The 19,525-nt window shown below is 42.6% G+C and overlaps 1 protein-coding gene across 1 annotated transcript in view; it reads right to left on the reverse strand.

Annotated features, from left to right (window-relative positions):
- Positions 1-19,525, reverse strand: part of stk10 (serine/threonine kinase 10) — a 56,385-nt gene that overhangs the window by 6,395 nt on the left and 30,465 nt on the right. The window contains exons 5-11 of the mRNA XM_033645454.2: positions 18,153-18,225; positions 15,920-16,114; positions 15,131-15,212; positions 6,900-7,034; positions 4,124-4,471; positions 3,616-4,041; positions 648-772 (exon numbers count right to left, since the gene is read on the reverse strand). Coding sequence (XP_033501345.1) covers positions 648-772; positions 3,616-4,041; positions 4,124-4,471; positions 6,900-7,034; positions 15,131-15,212; positions 15,920-16,114; positions 18,153-18,225 — 1,384 coding nt within the window. The remainder of the gene's footprint in view (positions 1-647; positions 773-3,615; positions 4,042-4,123; positions 4,472-6,899; positions 7,035-15,130; positions 15,213-15,919; positions 16,115-18,152; positions 18,226-19,525) is intronic.

Below are 19,525 nucleotides of genomic sequence, written 5' to 3' on the forward strand. Positions count from 1 at the left end.
GATGGCATGAGTAATGCACTGGGATTCAGGAACTCCTTAGGGCTTCTAAAGGGTAGCGCAGTGACAAGACTGTTGTCACTGTGCAAATTATTGGACAACAAAAATAAAACTATCGATCATTGTATTTTAACATGTAGACTCCCAACACCAAATACAGCTAACCCAACCTTCCCCCTGATCTAAAATTGACTCCAGAGACATTTTATTTTTCTCTCAAACCACAGATATATATAAAGAGAGTACCTAAATGAGTCTTTTTCCATGACACTCTGTGTATTTATAAACTCAAATCTCAAGGGGCAAAAGCCTGAGACTGAGGATGCCTGAAATAGTATGCTTTTTCTTTAACCTTTACTTAACCAGGAGAGTCCCATTTGGATTAAGAATCCCTTTTTCAAGGAAGACCTGGCCAAGACAGGCAGTGAGACCAAATTAAAAGGAGCTAAAAATCAAGTATAGTGACCTCACATGTCAAAAGACAAATTTAAAAGAGATAATTGTGTATAAAAGCAGCATCCAACAGGCCACTCTACTGTACACTGTACTGACAGGAATAAACAGATGGCAGAGTTCATGGCTCTAATTCACAAAGAATGAAAACAGAAACTGAATGTGTGTTATGTAGACAGATGGAGTTATTCGCATACCTCAAGAATCTCATTTCCTCATCTTTCTTCTCATCATCCCTGATGATCTTGGAGGTGGTCACGCTCACCTCCACGCCGTCGACAACAAACTTCCTGGTTCGCTTCAGAGTCTTACTCGAGTAGGGCTGAGAGGCAGACAGAGGGGAACAAAGGTCAGACAAAAAAAAGGATGGCATTAGATTGAATCAGACCCCAAGTACAAGAGTATGTGCATCACGGCATGTGTTGGAGAGCGCACTGAAACTCTGATGGGTGGTTATTCGAACAAGGTGTCTACAGGTATCAGACACTTAAATTAAATGCCTTTTAAGACCTTTATAAGGTGTGTAGTCCCATGCAGAGGTAGGTTTTATGTAAGCATATACCTATTAAAGTCAGGTTAATGTACATTTTGCCAACAGGTAAGAAGTGGCAAAGTGAAAAGATGGTATTATTAAGAACTGTAACATTTTTTCAGATAGATGGATGAATAAAATTAGATAAAATGATTGAAGCAAATGCAAATTTAAGACTATTTAGTGACTTTTTAAGGCCTAATATTTATAATATTTAAAATAAATACATTATAAAATGTTTTAAGGAACTGCAGAAACCCCGTCTAGCAGTTTAGAGACATCGAGTACGAGGGTGAAACTACTTTTTAACTCCACACAAACTGATTATTTCCATTTTCAATCTTCAGTCCTAACCGTCGCTGACTCGAGTGACATCACCTGAGGCCATTTATCAGATTTCAAGCCTCCCTCTGGAGCCATAAAAGGCTTTATACAACTTTTTCCCCCATATGCAGTAGCAGCCTCCAAAAGACTTGTAAACAGACTTTGATGTATAAAAACAGTGGACTTCCCCTTTAAATATGCGTGCCTTTGTGACTCCAGTGTAGCCTTTTTATCTGGTGGAAGGAGAGGCAGCTGTCTGTGTGTGTGTGTGTGTGTGTGTGTGTGTGTGTGTGTGTGTGTTGACAAAGGCTTTAATATTCCTGTCAATCTGGTTCTACTGTAACAAGCAGCAAGATGCTCCATCTGTCACTGTAATGGCGAGCGCCATGTGGGTAGTAACCTCATCCCGTAACTATGACACAATGTGACTTCTTTTAACAATGCTAGATGAATGTCTGCTTCACCTACAGTTCATCTGGCTGGTTTGACATTAGGGTTTGGCTGGTTTCCAAACTTGCAACCAGGTCAACAATTTTCCTGGAACAGTCACATTTTGGAGAATCAAGGTTTTAAGCAAACACAAGCAATCTAGTTTTGATCATGGGCCTCCCAAGAACAGGCCCGTGACCTCCTTTCTTTGCTCCCAGATCAAAGTTGAAACATTTCAGAGGCAGGAGCGAGACAACACAGGCCAGTCTAACAATGTCTTGGGAGGCCATAATACATAATACATTAAATGTTTAATAAAATGTGACCCAGCTTATAATTGAACAGACAAAATTGTTATGGCTAACAAAGCATGTTTCCCATATCTAAATCAGCTTTCACGGGCAATATTTACAAGACTGATATGGCAGGGTTTACTCTGCAAACACTGGGTGGCTCAAAGCCTTGGTGATGTCATTTCCTGTTTTAAAAATAGTTTGTTCAAGAGGAGAGGAGAGGAGAGGAGAGGAGAGGAGGAAACTGAATCTAAAAGTGGGAATTAATTTTGGTTTGCGCAAACTGCTGTCCACAGCCCTCCACAGCTGAGCAAACAGACAACATACAAGCCACTGGATGCTACTTTTGCACCGTTATGTACTGTTGATTCCCTTTCCACAAAGCTGACACATTTACAATAGCAATAAATCCATGTGCTTTTGTGTTTGAGTGTGTTATTAAGAACACACTGGCGCTATAAACGCAGGACATGTGGGTCACTCTGCAGCCGAGCGGCGCTGTTTGTGTTTGAGGCTCTAACTTCCCACCGCTTGTCATTCACAAAACCAAACACAGATCACTTCATGAGCACATGCACACACTGATGCTCTCAATCACACACACACACACACACACGAATGTGAGCGTCCTCCTGTCCAAATAACAAAGATAGCCCATTCATCACTCTCACTGCAGACTGCTGCTGCTGAATAATCTGTTCTGGAAAAACTTAACATGCCACAAACAGACAGGACTCCACACGCAGTCAATAGGATTTCAATCATGGTCGCTCCGTAGGCCTCCAGAAGCAGCAGAGTGACAATGAGCTGCATAGAAACTTCCATTTGCGCTGGTGAATGCTGAACTGTGCCCACACAAAGGGCACTGTTGGTCGCCACGAATGGAAAATGTTGCATATTTTGCTTCAGAAAGGCTGGGCGATAAATGATAAAATGGTGTCTCTTTTCTCTCCTCTAGCTTCCTAACCTCTCCTCCCTCACTGGGACTGTCAGGCGAGTCACAAATGTGGTGATGTTGAACCCTCCATCTCCTTTTTTTTTTATTAGATTATGTCAAAATGCACTGTCATGAGGTAAGAAAGGAAGCGTGTTTTTTGTTTTTACAATGGCGTGTTGGAGATTTAGTTTTAATCTTCCACAGAGGTCCTTTAATATACAAGTGTCTGTCAATAATTCAGCTGGTTGCACCACATAAATCCATAATTATCATAACCAACTGAAAAGAAAAACTCAGGCATTAACTAGTATCATGCTCTGTATCCTCCCTAAAACCAATGTATGGTGCAATCCTAATGGAAGACAGGCTATCCTCTGTTTCAGCTGCTTAACACCCACACCCCAAAACACAACACAATGCAGTTTCAGTTCCTCTGTGGGTGCCGAGAAATAGTTTTTCCAAGGAGGGGTTTTCCTACAGAGGCACTGAGCTGCTTCAGTACTGCTCTATTTCACCTTAAAGTCATGTTCTCCGCTCAAACACTTCAGTGAATAAATCATTCATCTCAGCATTTAAATAAGGAAGGGATACTCATACAGGACACGTCAGGCTGCTTCAAGTAGAGAGAGTTTGGCTTCACGCTGACTCACCCTTGAAGACATTAAGATGGCCTCCTTGCTGATCGACAAATCCATGCTCTCTGATGCCATGCTGCCTGAATAAGAGGACCGGCTGTTGATAATTCCTCCATTGATATAAGGCGAGACAGCTTCGGCGCTTCCTCCCATCGATGTCCGCTCTGGGGTATTCTTGGTTAGGCTACCATTCGGCTCTGAACGGGGTGTAGGCACTGGGGTGGGAGCAATAGATGGAGCCGGAGTGGGTGTAGGGGTGACAATGGGACTTTGGCTCGGGGTTGGTACGCCTCCGTTAGCCACAGTGCTGCTCTCCTCCTCTGTCACCACGACCTTGGGCCCCTCTGGTTCTGTTGAGTCTATGATGATATCAACATGTTCCTCAGATGCCTCGGGCTGGAGGGATGGTGGCTGTTCTGTCTCAGGGGTCCCCACAGCAACCTGAAAATGAATGTTAGTATCATTACTGAATACACCACAGGTAACACTATGTCATTTTCTACATCTAAATTTGAAACAGCACCTTTTCCTCCAGTGTGGGAGTAGTCTTCCCATCCTCAATGCCTGAATCTGTGCTGGAGGTCTTGGTTGAGGCCTCGCTCTCAGATTTCTCAGACTCAAGAGTGACGTCATCGGCCAGTTTGTCGCCCAGCTCCTCTGGATCCTTTGGAGGGAGGTTCTGCCGTGGCAGGGGAACAGGGACCACCATGACGGCACCTGGCTGCTCCTCTGCGGGTGCATCTGGCTGGAGACCCTTCCTGGGTAGAGGTATTGGTGTGGTTGGAGAGGGCGTGGTGGGGCTTGGGGTGTCCGGAGACTGGTCTCCTTCCAAACTGGTCTGACTGGTCTGGCATGGCTCCTTTTCTGGAGACTTAAGAGATAAGGAAAGTTTAGAGAATGATTGTTATGCGCTGATGTGACAAAACAAGTGATGTTTTTAAGTCACTCGTGATCTCCTAAATGTTTAAGTCCAACTAAAATCACATTCAGTCTTCCATTTCTGTTGTAATTCATAAAGTCAGCATATTTTTGAATGTATTGTATATATTTTTTTATTATTAAAAAGGAAGAGAATAAGTAAGTGGAGAAATATGAGGAACGCTCTTTTTTTTAAGCAGGAAAGCTAATGTGGCTCTTGTGTTGTGCAGCAGGCTCCTGTCTTGCTCAGTGCGACCAACTGCTCTGCCTATGAATGCTACTGTTAATGCTTCATGCAAGATTTGGCTGTATTGAAAGAAAATATCGACCTACATGGGTTGAATGAATGCAAAACTAGATTGGCAGCATCATGAAATCAAACAATGTAAACTATACAGGACACAACAAGTAACAGAGCAGATACTGTATGTTGTAGCAGACAATAATATGCAATTATATCTCAGTCAATGTCCCCGTCTTCAGTGTGATCTTAACCTTTGCTTTAGTAGGAATGCAGTTATTCCTGCTTAGACTGCTACTTTTTACTAAAGTTGAGATGACCTATTAAATTTATAGGCAAGAGGCTAAAAGCCTGTGTAACAACCACAGACTGAGCGTTTTTAATGGCACTACTACTAAGAATTATATTTGATTCTTGAGGAAAAGGTGCAACATCCCGAATAATATTACCAATAAGAAATCAAATTTAAGATCACATCCGAGAAGCAGCCTAAAAACAACTTAACTCTAACAAACACACCAATAAAAATGAATAAATACAATCTTAAACCATCAAAGAAATTATTACCACTGACTAAATTACTGACTAATATCCCCTAAAACATCAGCAACCAGACAGAAAGGGCAGAGTTTCTGCAGCAATTACATAAATTTACAGAAAGAGCCAATTTCCACAATTTGAAATCTAATTACAGAAAGGTTCCAGACGTGTGTTAGACATGGGAATTCTATGCTCTGTAATTATAAACACCACTGAAGATATTATTTCAGAATTATGTGCACAGCCATCTGTCAAACTGAGCAATTCTGCTTCTTAAAATATCTCTCTCCGCAGTCTTCCACCAGAGGTAAACAATACCATCAGACATCTTTATGGTCAGGTTCAGCCCTCCTAATGTCTCAGCAAACATCTCGGCCCGGCTGTGTGTGATATATAGGAAGAGATAAACAGATAACTGCTTGGCTGGCTTTCAGGGTCTTGTAACTGTATGTGTCAAAATGTTGCTGAGTGTGTGCAAGAGTGCTGGAAGAGACAGCTGGAATGATATTATAGTTAACTAAACCCAGATGAGACATATGAGGTTTGGACTCAGTCAGCCATTTACAGTAAGTACATATGGTAACATATTTTGATACTTAAATTGATCTGAATATTTCCCATAAATGATCCAGACTGAAACAGCTGTGTAGCAAACATTTAGCAGCACCTACAGATAACTTAATCCAAAAGCAGCTACAATGTTTGATTCACAAGATGTCTGGAAAGATCAGTCATTGAAAAACTGCACAGTAACGACACCAGTGCCAAGTTATTCACCTCAGTAAATTTGGAAGTCATCACACTAACTGTTGACATTAGGACAGGAAGGGATAAATGTGCAGACATTAATTTTCGTGGAGAGAAAAACACATCCATGTTCAACACATTTGTCTTGTCACAGCTGCTTGTTAGCATGAGTATTTCAAGGGTCTTCCATTGCTGTGGGTTCCTGGTGTACGGCAGACTGTCTGCCTTTAATTAAGGGTCACAGTATAGCAACAGAACAATGCACGACCTTAAATAATTCACTCCATCAGGGGTTGTGATGTGACAGCGTCTCTGTGCAGGAGCGAGGCTGAGGGCAGCACCTATATTTAACCCTGTGTGGGTGTTGCCTGTATTCCGGTTTAAGTTCCTTTGTTTGTGCAGAGGGCAGGAGGTAAACTGCACTCTCATACTACTGTGTGTCACTTTCTAATCTTATGCCCTTTGTGGATTTATGAATGGCTCCTGCAGGATGGACCTTCAGTCCTTTGCCAGGAAGGCAGTGTTTACCAGAAAAATGCTGTTCAAAGGGGGCAACAGGCGAAGGCTTTAAAGCAGGGAAACAGTTAAGGTAGAACGTGTGCTTTTCGGGACATGGTATGCGCATGAGTTGGTGACAGTAAAACGAAGGCCCTCTTCTTATTCTGACTCATCTGATTCTACAGTACGTAAGCTCACAGCAGTTACTGTCCCTTAACTGATCTTGTAAATCCAAATCACGTGCACTTTTACAACCCCTGGACTGCCGACGACTCTCTTTTTTGGGAACAAACAATGACAGGAGAGAAAATGAAAGGACAGAAAAGACGAAAAATAAAAAGTCTAGGTTGGGTACCACAGTGAGTTCCATGGCGTCGTCCTCCTCTCCTTCCTCCCTATTGTCCTCGATTTCCTCCATGACCTCAGCTTTGGCCTCGGCTACCAGCTCCCGCAGCGGGCGATTAGACGTCACCGATCTCACAAAGGGGTGCTGTGGACACAAGGGACAGAGGAGAGATGGTTAATTAGTTATCAGTTAAAATGCACAGAGTGAATGGTTCTTAAATAGCGAGACAACTTCTTGTTTTTCCCCGCTTGCAATTCTTTTTATGCATCATACTCTGACATAATTGAGCTTGTAAACACCACAAAGAGGGAGGGAGACTAAGAGGCTTAATGTGACCACAGGTTGAACAGCCATGCAATCATAAAACAATATTTGCTGGAGGGAATCACAACACATTATCCATAGATCTGAGTATCATCAGGCCATGAGACAATTGCTTCAGGGATGCTGCCAGCACTGGACAGACAATGACAAGGTGGGAAGAGGATAAGGAATAGGTGAAGGTAAACTACAGAATTGAATAAAATTCTGGTGAAAAACAAAGTTACAGCAGTCAAAAACCTTAGTTTGCCCATGGGGCTGCGACAGGCGACAGACACCAGAGGCAAGGCTACAGGAGACTTTCACTGCAGAGGAAACTCTATCTGCCACCTGCCTGTTCCTGAACTGCTCCAACAATAGTGTCTCCACAATACAACTCTCCCTTTAATGGCACGGTGATGTAGCAGTGTTCAATTTAACATCACGTCCTTAAAATCGTTAGTTCTGCAGCTGCTTAAGAGAAAATGTGTTTTTTCCTGCCAGAGTGCAAACAGAGCAGTAATAAGCTGAGTGCAAAGAGAATAAAAAGCTAAATTAAAAGCTGAGTGCAGCTGATCATCTATTATTCAGATGCTCTGCACTACTGTGTAATTTAATTGGAACAGCTGATAAAGGGAAAAGGCTACAAGTGGTGCTGGACCATGAAGTGTGTATAAATCGCTCTGAGTGGGTGTGTGTGTGTGCATTTGTTGATCACAGTTGTTTGTGCGCAGGGGCTTGTCCTCGAGGACTGCATTAGGCTTCAGCTTTTAACTTCTCCAGACACTAACAACCGTCAGTCTGATGAGTCAGGTAGTGCAAATGCTGAGTGCCGTCCAACCGTGTATCACACCACAGTGGGAATAAGCTAATTGTAACTTCAACCTGAGGTGATTTTTTTTTTATTACTCTTGATATAGGAAGATAAAGTCTGATTTATGCTCCTTGTATTGCCAGCATGGCTGCAACCATGACTAGATTTGACTGCAGATTTTCCAACAACTTTTATCTGACTGCTGATAAAATCTCAAATTGACCATCATAACGTTATACGTTAATATACTGAAATTTAGATGGACTAAATTATGTCCAACAGCAAAAATCTACTCAGACAGGGGCTCTGTATTCTGATATCAATGTAGAATCTTGCAGATACTGATGCTTCGCCCAGACAGGTTTACAAGGCATCTATATAAAAAAGATGGAGGACGATGGATGGATGACACTTGCCCAAAAGTGAAGCCAAAACATCTTGATCGCCCCCTGGTGGCTGGCTCCAGCTCAGGTCATAAGGCCCGCCCCCTCCATGTTAGCAAATGGTACATGACCCAAACTAAAAATGCATAGTTAGGCTGCGTTCCAGGCAAGTTTCTGAGCCCGTAAGTCACCACTTCAAGTCACGACTCATGACTTCATATCGTTCCAGGCAAGTCACGCCAAACTCTGAAAGCAACATGGCGGACCGTGCAGGGTTTATGTTTGTTTATGATCACTTCTGTCACCAAAGGTGCCGGTTCCTTGCTCATTTGAGCGAAACGGAGCATAAGGTCACAGATGCTATTATACTTTTTATTTTACGTTATCTGTGTGTTTGGAAACGTATTTTGTATTGATTTATTCTTGCACTGGAAACCAGCTGTTAGAGTGGCTGCCAATAATGTGTTAACATTAGGGTTATTTTTTTGTCTATTTCTTAAGGTGTATCACCTGCATCAACACTGCATCCATGGGGCTGCCATTGTTGTTTAGAGGAGTAAGGTAATTGGTTTAGAGGGCTGTGTGATGTCAGAAAGCATAACTGGGAGTACATTGATCTGGTACAAGTTCACGGGTGGTAAGTTATGGGTTTGACTGCCGTTCCAGTGCACTTTCACGGGTAGAAGGTTGTAAAAAGTTACATGTTGCCTGGAACGCAGCATTAATATCAAATACATTTTTGCCAAAGATGGTTTCTGTCATTTTTGTAGTTCTTATGCTGTATGTGCTGTTTGTATAAGTGTTCATTTTTATTCACAAGTTCGATTTTAGGTGCTTATTTAATACTATAATAGGGAGTATAATAGGAATAGCACAGACTCTGGCTCCAAATGACGTCACCAGCACAAGATGGCAGCGGCTGAGTCTGGTATATTTTGGCTTCATTTCTGTACATTGGGGGAAAGTAAAACGTGTTGTCTTTCTTTCTACACAGTCTATAGTTTTCATGTACATGTCAGGCCAAACATACAAATTCTAAACAAACATTAATAGTATATTCCTTTTGCCTTCATATTTGTAGCATGTCTTATCAGATTTGTTTGTTTCCAAGTGTTAGAAACAAAACTAGCACATACTTTCTCTCAGTCCAACATTTTCATTAAAACAAAATAATTCAGGATTTGAGCTGAGGTGGACTTTTTTGGGAGTCCTGTCAAAAACAGCATGGAATTGATATTTAAAGATAAATGATATATTTATTTAAAAAAATCCTGCACAGCCTTATTTAATACAGCAAAATACTTTTATGATCACGTATTTCAACACAAGTTTGACAGCTGCTGTGGAGGAGAGCCACACCGTTTCATTTAAGACACACAGTTCAACTGATTCAGGCTCACCACACCACCACTTCCTGAGCACACAACAACATGCTGAGTGATCAGCCATCAGACTGTTAAAGCCGTGCAAACCTGTGGTGGTGCAGAGTGAAATTAACAAATGCTTGGTCCAATATGTGCAGCTACACTGAATGCTCCACCAATATTTGGAAATGTATGTTTGAGTTTGTGAAGCTTGGAAGAGGGTGTGACAGCTGAGCCGGTGCTGCAGTGGGTACATGGATTTAAAGGGCAAAAGTAAATAAATAACCCAGCTCCTGTGCATAGGCCATTTACTCCTCAACTACTCCAACAGTAAAATGGTGTCTTTATGGACTTTAAGGGTTGAGTTTCAGATTTTCTTCAGTTTAAACCAAGTGAGGAAAAGCTCTGTAGAAAGACTGACGCTGTTCAAAAAGAAAATCAATTAGCCCTCTCTTTAGAGATATGTAATTATACAATAGACTAGCTTTAATCAGCAGATTTTTTGTCCAGTTGCCACCAGTGATCTAAACCCACTGTAAGGTAAAATTCATTATTGGATCAAAACCACACAGTATCTGTATATTTCTTATCCTTTCCCCTCAGGCACCATTAGTATATCTAAGGTAGCGAATATCTGAAATTTCATGCTTCATCAGTTTATTGTAACAAGTGAACTGGGACCTCCCATGTTCAAGCTAAAAACACAGCTTCCTTGAGCTACATCAAAGGAGAAAAAGCAAACGGTGTAGTTTTGCTGCTCTGTTAAATCTAGCTGTTTTTTTTACTGCCATTATGGATCAAGATGTGGATCAGTGGAGCTTACGTCCTCTCTTTCAGGTTTCACGTTGCTTCAGACAGTGAGGCTGGTGATTTCAGGTCTGACATGCACAGCTGGGCGTGAAAAGGTTAAACGTGAACAATATGGCCCATTAGGGGACCAGAGTAGGAGGCTGCAGAGTCACCTGTGTGGCAATGACAGTGGAGCATGTGGATTTGTACTTCTGTCTCTGTGAGGTCTTTGTGAGGATAAATTTGAGTTTTAGACCTTGAGAGAGCACATTCTTGGGAAAGCAGGGGCACTGTGGTCAGGCCTGACTTTTTCAGAGGGTGGTTCGGAGGTTAAGACATGTTTTTAAGGTTTAGGTTATAATTAGGTTTAGGTTACATTTGGGGCAAGGCTTGGTGTTAGGCAAGCAGTAATTTTGGTCTGCAAAAATGAAATCAACTTGACTTTTATTTGCCCAAATTTTGAAATATCAGTCTGAGAAAAGTCCCTCACTCTGTGTAGTCCGCAGACCTCCCAAGAACTGCATTCTACTGAAAAATAGTTCCTACATGTGTTTTCTTAAAAAAGTGTTTTTAAAATGTATTTTGTCAGTGGACAAATTAAACCATGACAAATGATTTCAAATTCTGACATTGTGGACCTCCCCTTGGACAAAACTGAGACTGTGCCATTAAAAGTGTGATTTCTGTAAGTTTGAGAGGGAGAACAAATTCAAATTGTGGCAATTGGGCACCACCACCATAACCTACATGTCACAGCCGCGGCTGCGACAAATCAGCATACCAAAGTGCAACAACCAACTTCCTGTCCTATTCTTAAAACACCATCACAGCACCTGTCCCTTTCACCACACGCAGTATCTTCAGTATCCGTGAAAAAAACTAAATGTTGAAGAACTGGCCCTTTAATATTAGAATAAGATGCTGAGTAAGGTCAGGATGAGGGTTGAGTTTAGGCCACTGACTGTAAAAATAATGGAAGGAGCTACTGTCACGTCACCCATTGATTTGTGGACTCCTGTTTAAAAGCCCAGAGTTCAGCATTATGGCCGTCGCCATCATGGTTTTTTGGAAACGGAAGTGACCATATTTGGATGAGAGGCTGGCACTGACTGAGAAGCAGAGGACACTATCACCAGAAAACACCAGTCACTCAAGCAGTCCACCCTTACTTCTGCATTATTTTAAGCCTTAAAGGAGCAATAAGCGAAATTCATCATTTCTAGATTGAAGGAATTAAAAAATTGCTATGTGAAGAACTAGAGGTGTAATTTCATCTGGAGTATAGCATGACCTCACACACCCTCTCTCTGTGTTGATCTCCAGCCCATTGTTTACAAGCCGGTCCGGCTGCGCGTTCATGTACGTTCATGTGAATCAATTGCAATTAGCATTGTAAAATGTAGCCCGGCGGGCAGCCTGGCGGCCGTGTTTAGTTATTCCCCTGCCTACTTCAATGATGATGGTCCCTGTAATAAATGCAATATATTTGCTGAGATGGAGACGAGGCTCAGTGACTAGAAAAGCTGGTAGAAGCGCTCCATAGCTGCAAGCTACTCCAGTAGCCGTAGTAGCTCTAGTGCTAACTCTGGGAGCTAACACTAACATTCCTCTCTTCTCCGTGAGCCGTGAGCCCATGAGCCTCGTCTCACAGAGAAGAGCTGAAACGTTAGCATGGCAGCCGACTAGTGCTAACGCTAACGTCCCCACACTTAAGCAGGCTCCCGGAACGTTAGCATAGCAACCGACTAGTGCTAACGCTAACGTCCCCACGCTAGAGCTCGCCAGAGCTGAGAAGCAGACTCCCGGAACGTTAGCTTGGCAGCCGACTAGTGCTAACGCTAACGTCCCCACGCTAGAGCTCGCCGGAGCCAAGAAGCAGGCTCCCGGAACGTTAGCATGGCAGCCGACTAGTGCTAACGCTAACGTCCCCATGCTTCTCGGCTCCGACTCACTGACCCTGGCGGAGAAGTGTGGGGACGTTAGCACTAATCGGCTGCCATGCTAACGTTCCAACTCTTCTCCGTGAGACCGTGAGCCCGGCTCCCGGCTCAGTTTGAGTTGGAGCGTTAGCGTGGCAGCCGAGTAGTGCTAACGCTAACAGGAAAGCAGGGAAATAGCTAAACACACCAGAGACCGAGAGTGAGTGAGTGAAACACATCGCTAACTGCTTAACTAAGCCAAACTAAGTTGGCTGTTTAGGTTTTATTTCCTCGCCCCTGTGGCGAGTGAATCTGCCTGCAGTGAAAGCGGGGCTAACCGGTGCTTCCTCCTCATGCTCCACTTCACTCAGCTGCCAACACAGCCAGTACGCCTCGCTCTCCATTTGGATCAAACCGGAGCACCGAGCCCTGGTTTGTTATTCAGGTTAATGTGGGAAGAAGCAGCGGGTTTATCGGGCAGCTGAGTGAAGCTGAGTGAAGTGGAGCCTGCGGAAGAAACACCGGGACCGTCTGGATGTGATAGTCCGTGGAGATGCTGCGGTACTCGCCGGCACAGACGAGGCGTGGGTGTTGGAGAGCAGAGGTAGAGGGAGGAGTGGCTCATGACACACTTTGTTTTGCTCTACAGGCAGTGCACAACAGCAAACCTAGCTGTGAAACGATTTCACTTATTGCCCCTTTAATAAAACGTAAATGGGTGAGTTATATAAAAATCCATCCACCATACAGTTGTCATGAAGGGGGAAAGTAGCGAGAGAGACCAAACCGGGGTTTTTTTTTTTGGGTACCAGACTGTAAACATTTTTTTTTTTCTGTTAAGTTGGGCATTTTAATGGAGGTCTATAGAGATCGACTCGCTCCTTGAGCCAGCCCCAAGTGGCCTTTAAAGAACTGCAGTTTCCATGTTAGCATTTTTCAGCCTGCAGCATGTAGATGACAGTTAGCATTACGCTTCAGGGCTCAAGAACGCATTATGTCAATAAGGGTTCTCACAAGTATGGAAGTATACGCCTGTGTTTCTGGCTGCACATGTCAATGTTGAGAAACCACTTCAAAGCCCTGGCTCGGCGTCAAAATAGCCAAACACTCCCATGGTAAAATCACCCAACTTACAGACACACAATGATCAGAAACAGAAAAGCATCCAATGTGATACAGGAATGAAAGCAGCTATGCCAAAAACAGGGAGATCCTGACCATGAGAAACCATGTGGGAGGAGAGGCTATATTCACTGTAATGTGTACGAGTCATCCAGATGGTCCCCCGCCAGCCCCACAGCCACAGTGACTGATACTGTGTCATGTTGTTTTGTATACATTCTTTAAAGCACACATGTGGGACAGACGGAGAGCAGGGGGTTCAAATATGTTTAATACCATTTTTAAAAGGCGTGATGACAAAGACTTTATGAATCTCTGTACTTTTTTGCCTCTTTTAAAAGTCACACACACCTCATACAGTTTAGCACCTACACTCCAGACACTCTTATCTATGATTCATTATAAACTTCATGTTCACTTCCTGCACTACATTTGTTTTCCACATCCATACACTCCGATGAATAACTGCAAGAACCTGTCACATGCACTGATGATAGCTTCCAGTAATCTGACTTCATTCAGCATCCATTGCACAGCAGAATTTATGCCATCATTGCACAACTATCTACAGTAAATACTATCTGACAGCCGTGAGGCGCAGCAGGCATGATAAACATCTAAAACCTCCAGCACCAAAAACCGGACCGCGCCCGTCTCTTTCTCCCCCCACTGGAGAGCACATGCACAATTCCCAACGGGCCCGGGTCTAGGATTTTTCATCTCTGCCTCTCTCTAATTGGCCAGAGGTGGCGAGCTCAGGGTTATCCAGACATACTATTGGCTGAGGGTGGGAATGTAAATAGCTGGCATTCCCTCAGCTGTGGGATACAGACAGGAAACTGTGGCTCTGAATTTTAATAGACGCTGCGCTCGTGCTCTAATCCACACCCTGTTCACTTTTTCTCCCATTTTTCTTGCCTGGGACTCTGAGAAACTTTTGACAAAGCTCATCCTCAGATATCAGTGTTTTAGTGCAAGAAAAACTGTCATCTGCTTCTCATTAGAAACATCCCAGCTGTGACAAAGTGCACTGACATGTAAACATTTCAGTCCTTTCCTACCAGTTTCACCAGCCTGAATTTACATGAATTCACTGTTGTTGGAAAACAAAGGGAATTCGTGATCCCTTCTTGTGATCATTCTAATTTTTTTGGCACAAAAACCTCCATTGTCCTTAAGATGGAAATATTTAAAGAGCCCTCTGAGAGTGCTTTAAAGTGAACAATTCCAAAAGTCAGAGTGTTTACTCACCTTTCACCGCTTTATTTTTTAGCTTTGTTCTTTCTCCTAACTTTCTGCACTTTTTACACCACTCTACCCCACCTTCTACCTTCCTGATCACATGCCAGTGCCCTCCACAGGGCACAGCTCACCCCTCCTGGCATAGATCACTCCATTCAGGTCTTAAAATAGAAGAATAAAAGGCCCTGTATGTGTGTGTGTCAGTGCAAGATAAGGACAAAGCGAGCACAATGTACCATCATATAATCAAAGTGCAGCATTGTGTAACATTCCCTAGGTTATAATTGCACATTGCATCAGGGCTTACCTCCATGAGTTGTGCTACAGTGGGACGGGTCTCTGGGTTTTTGTCCAAAGCTGTCTTCAGGAAATCTTTAAATTCCTGTGACCTTGGGTGAACACAAGCAAACAGCATTAATCAAAAAATAAGAGGTATGACGAAAGGTGGGAGGGAAGGGAGGGAAGGGATGAAGGGATAGTTACAACATAACAAAACATTTGAGCAGAACATTTCCAGATATGTGATGACGGTACATGTGGATCATCTTTGTGCACAGCTGCGCTTTATAAAACAAAGCCTTCAACAAGAATGATGAGTGGGCTCCCCATCCCAAATGTCCTTTTCAGCACCTGATAACTTTACTTTTGCAGCACTGAATTTGCTGCAATGGAACATTCAGACTCATAAAATTGATAGGCAGAAAGTTATAGTTTGGCACTCGCTTAAGTCCTGAGTTGTTGCAGTGGTTTTGGAAAGGGCAAAATGAGCTGCAGGCAGGAAGGGGGAGGACAATGTGATACATCCAATGTCTACAATAAATTACAGGACACTGAGTGTGCAAAAATGTGGTGATAGAATAAATTAGATGACTCAGTGAAATTCAGACAGGAAGATAGAAGCCCCTGTCCACCTATCATAGTCTGTGCCGTAACTAATGAATCACAGATTATGCAAAACTAGGTTTTTATTTCAATTTACTATAATATTCTAGTTAACATATCCCTGCATTCTCTTCACAGGCTGCACATACTGTATGATATATTTACCAAGCAATGTACAACAGCTGAATTCAGATTCTTTCTAAAGCATCCTCACCATTTGTGTGGACAGTCCAGCGTGGGGGGATCTGACTTGGCGATCTTCAACAGCACTCTCATGGGGTTGAGCTCATGATGCGGGGGTTCAATCTGAGCAAGCTCGATCAGAGTGATTCCCAGGGACCAGACATCGGCCTTGTAGTCGTACGGAGCGTCCTTCATTGTCTCACACATCACCACCTCTGGGGCCATCCTGGGACAGAGACAAGAAAAGGTTTAGACATATTGTACATTAATATGATCATCCTTAAAATATGCTTCACAGGGATGGTCAAGCTGAAGCGTGCAGTTCTCTCAGTGCTTTTGCCACATGGTATACAATTATTTTTTTGTGTAAACGTTTGATTGTATGGAATGTGCTGTATGTAACCTGTGTGAGATATGGTTGGGGATAAAATGGACATGACCATGAAGAAGGTATGAAAAAGGGAAGCACACATGATATTTGTTTCCAGGAATATTTCCATCCAGTGATATTTTAAATGATCATCTGGGAATACTGAACTTCAGAGGCAACCTCTGTGTCTTGTAAGGTGCAAGTGTATGTAACAATGAATGGCTCCTAAATGGGGATGGGCAATATGGAGAAAATCAAATGTCACAATATTTTTGATCAAATATCTCAATAGCGATATTGTAGAGTTGAATAATGAATATTTACACAGTGAGGTTTTTGGATATAATGACTACGCTGTATTGCGTGGCGGCACAGTGATGCAGTGGTTAGCATTGTCGCCTCACAGCAAGAGGGTTCCTGGGCCGATCCCAAGGTGGGGGAGGCCTTCTGTGCGGAGTCTGCATGTTCTCCCTGAGTCGGTGTGGGTTTTCTCTGTGTGCTCCGGGTTCCCCCCACAGTTCAAAGACATGCAGGTGACTCTAAATGGCCATAAGTGTGAATTTGAGCGGGGTGAGAGGTGGGGTGCACCCCACCTCTCACCCAGCGTCAGCTGGGAGAGGCTCCAGCCCCTCCCCCGCCCCGACCCCCAACACGAGACGCAGCTACCGAAAATGACTGAATTTGCCGGAATGCAACCTTTGAAACCAGGAAAACACAACACCTACGATATTACAATGTCTGTAATCTAAGACGAGATCTAGCCTGATATCATGATATCAATATAATATTGATATGTTGCTCAGCCCTACTTTTACATAAGAAAAACGAAACAACTTGTGCCACTCAGCATCAAGTGACAGAGCTAAGAAATTACTCAACTAGTAGATTTTATCTATCATGTTGTAAAAATCTGTGGTTACCAAAACATTAGTCATATAGACGTTTATAATTCAGTCCCAACATGATTCAATAGTTTGATATCATAAAGATAAAGCTGCAGTATTTACAATACTTTTATCTGAGCAGGGGATAAGGAGCGTTTCTCCTCTCTCGTAATCACACTTTTGCAGATGTCAACATTAAGCACACTTGTCCAATCAGCACGTGTTTGCTGACAATCTGCAAAATGGCTCTCCAACCACAGAGCGCTTAGATTTACTCAAGCGCAAAGAAGCAAATGTTTGCTCCCCGTTTCTTGTTGACTTTGCTATCAGTGCAATAATAAGGAAAGGTATACACCAAAACTGTCTGCGATATTCTATTCAGGACTAATCAGTATTGTGCAAAATTAGGGCACAGCCATGTTTCCATTAAGCTGGGAAAGGTATACCTGATGGATGATAACCTGTTCTGGTCAATGGTTAACTGGCTGTAACATAGGTAATAACAGTATGGAGCAAGGTTCACTGGGGAGACTTCAAAGGGAGTCTTTCCAATTTGTTCAGGTACAGAGGGGAGAATCACAGTGTTGTGACAACAACATTAAAGCACTGAGTTGAGGTAATGGGTTGAGTGTGTGGATACACAACATCATGCTCTGTCAAGTGTTATAGAAGTGTTGTGGGCGGCAGGAAATATGTTCTCAACAAGCCATAACGCTGGCTTATTCAGCTCATATAGGGAGGGTTGATATGTTTACAGTACAGCTATTATAATATGTGGTACAAATCATTTTAATAGCTTGCAGAAAATGTTTCCAAGCAATGACCTGAACTGTTTTACACTGGATTTAGAGGATTCAGCATCAATGTGATGAAACACCTTTATCTGCCAGGCACTTAATTTATAGCATTAAGCAAAATAGACAGCTTTTTAAAAATATTTTATCCATCCTAAGCCCATGTATAGCTCTTTCCCTTAATGGTGCTCCTATGTAGGGTACAGTATTACTCACCAGTATGGCGTTCCAATGAAAGAATCTCTTCTTTGTAAGGTTTTGGTGTTTTTTGCAGATACGCCAAAGTCGGCTACAAGAATAAAGAGAGACAAAAAAAGAATGACGTGAGACAGATGAAAGAAGCTCCACAGAAGCACTTAAGAGGGAGGGACGCCAGTTCAAAAACTTCCATCCCTTTTTTTCTCTCCCTGGTAGTAGACAATAGTTTGTAGCTTGTAAAACTGTCATGACATTGAGACAAAAAGCAAAGCAATCGGTAAATTTATTGCAGTCCTGTTTCCCAAACAAGCTGCCCCCATTTCCTGACATGACCCTCAGATTACAGGGGTGTTGTTTTCACTTTGGCTCAACACGTGTTTTTTCTCTGCATGTAAGAATGTGTCGTGCTCAGGGTTGAGTGCTTGGCAGAGGCCTTTGCTCACAAGGCAGCAGGATGACTGCTTCAATTACAAACTGGCATGTTCTATTATGGGGACATAAGTGACTGTCTTGGTTTTGCAGACTACAATTCAAATATCTTTGAGCTCACAGTCAAAAATATAATGTTAGACTGCAGTCTTAACTTTCGCAGAAGGAATTTTTACTTCATACAAAAGGCAACGGATAGCACTACTGCTATTATTGTACACTGAATAACATGAATAAAGGATGGTAACACATTCTGGGTAAAAACATACCAAACGGAGTTTAAAGTGCAGACTGAGAGGTCAAATACACTTCAGTACATGCTGGCAAAGCTGCTGTAAAATCTGCAGTATCACTGAGTTTAACCTCCACGCCGTTCCCTAAAATAATCACCAAGGGTGTGTCTCTCAAGACGCAATTATTACACAAATATATATGCAAATATTTCTACCCTACATACCTAATGGTTCCCATAATGCACCACACCATCAGGAAACTAAACGAGTGGACAGTAGAAGATGTTTCAGCTGGGAATCTCTAAAAAATAAATAACCCTACCAAGTATTTGCCTGCTCTTTACTGATACTTGCCTCAATAAAGTTTTAATATTTTGTTTACTGGACAAGTATGATGGCTCTTAAAATTCTTAAACTGAACATGCCTCGAGATCAACAGTCACTTCAGAGTTTTATAAACAAGACAAAAGGTTTATGAGCCTTTTTTTTGCATGAAGACCATTTCATTTAATGCCATGTATCGTAGGTGGATAGGATGCATTTGGCTGACCTCAGAGATAGATAACTGCTGCCTTGTTTGAGTTAACATGTAGTTAGATAAGTTTGGAGACTGTAAATGAGTCAGTGTCATGACTTAATGAGTTTAAGGAGGCAACTCCCAGTGATTATATCTGACTGTGGTGTCTTAGGGAGGAGTGTAAGGCAATGGAAAAGGACTTGAGCACAGGT

Source organism: Epinephelus lanceolatus, chromosome 11, assembly GCF_041903045.1.
Source record: "Epinephelus lanceolatus isolate andai-2023 chromosome 11, ASM4190304v1, whole genome shotgun sequence".
Classification (NCBI taxonomy): domain Eukaryota; kingdom Metazoa; phylum Chordata; class Actinopteri; order Perciformes; family Serranidae; genus Epinephelus; species Epinephelus lanceolatus.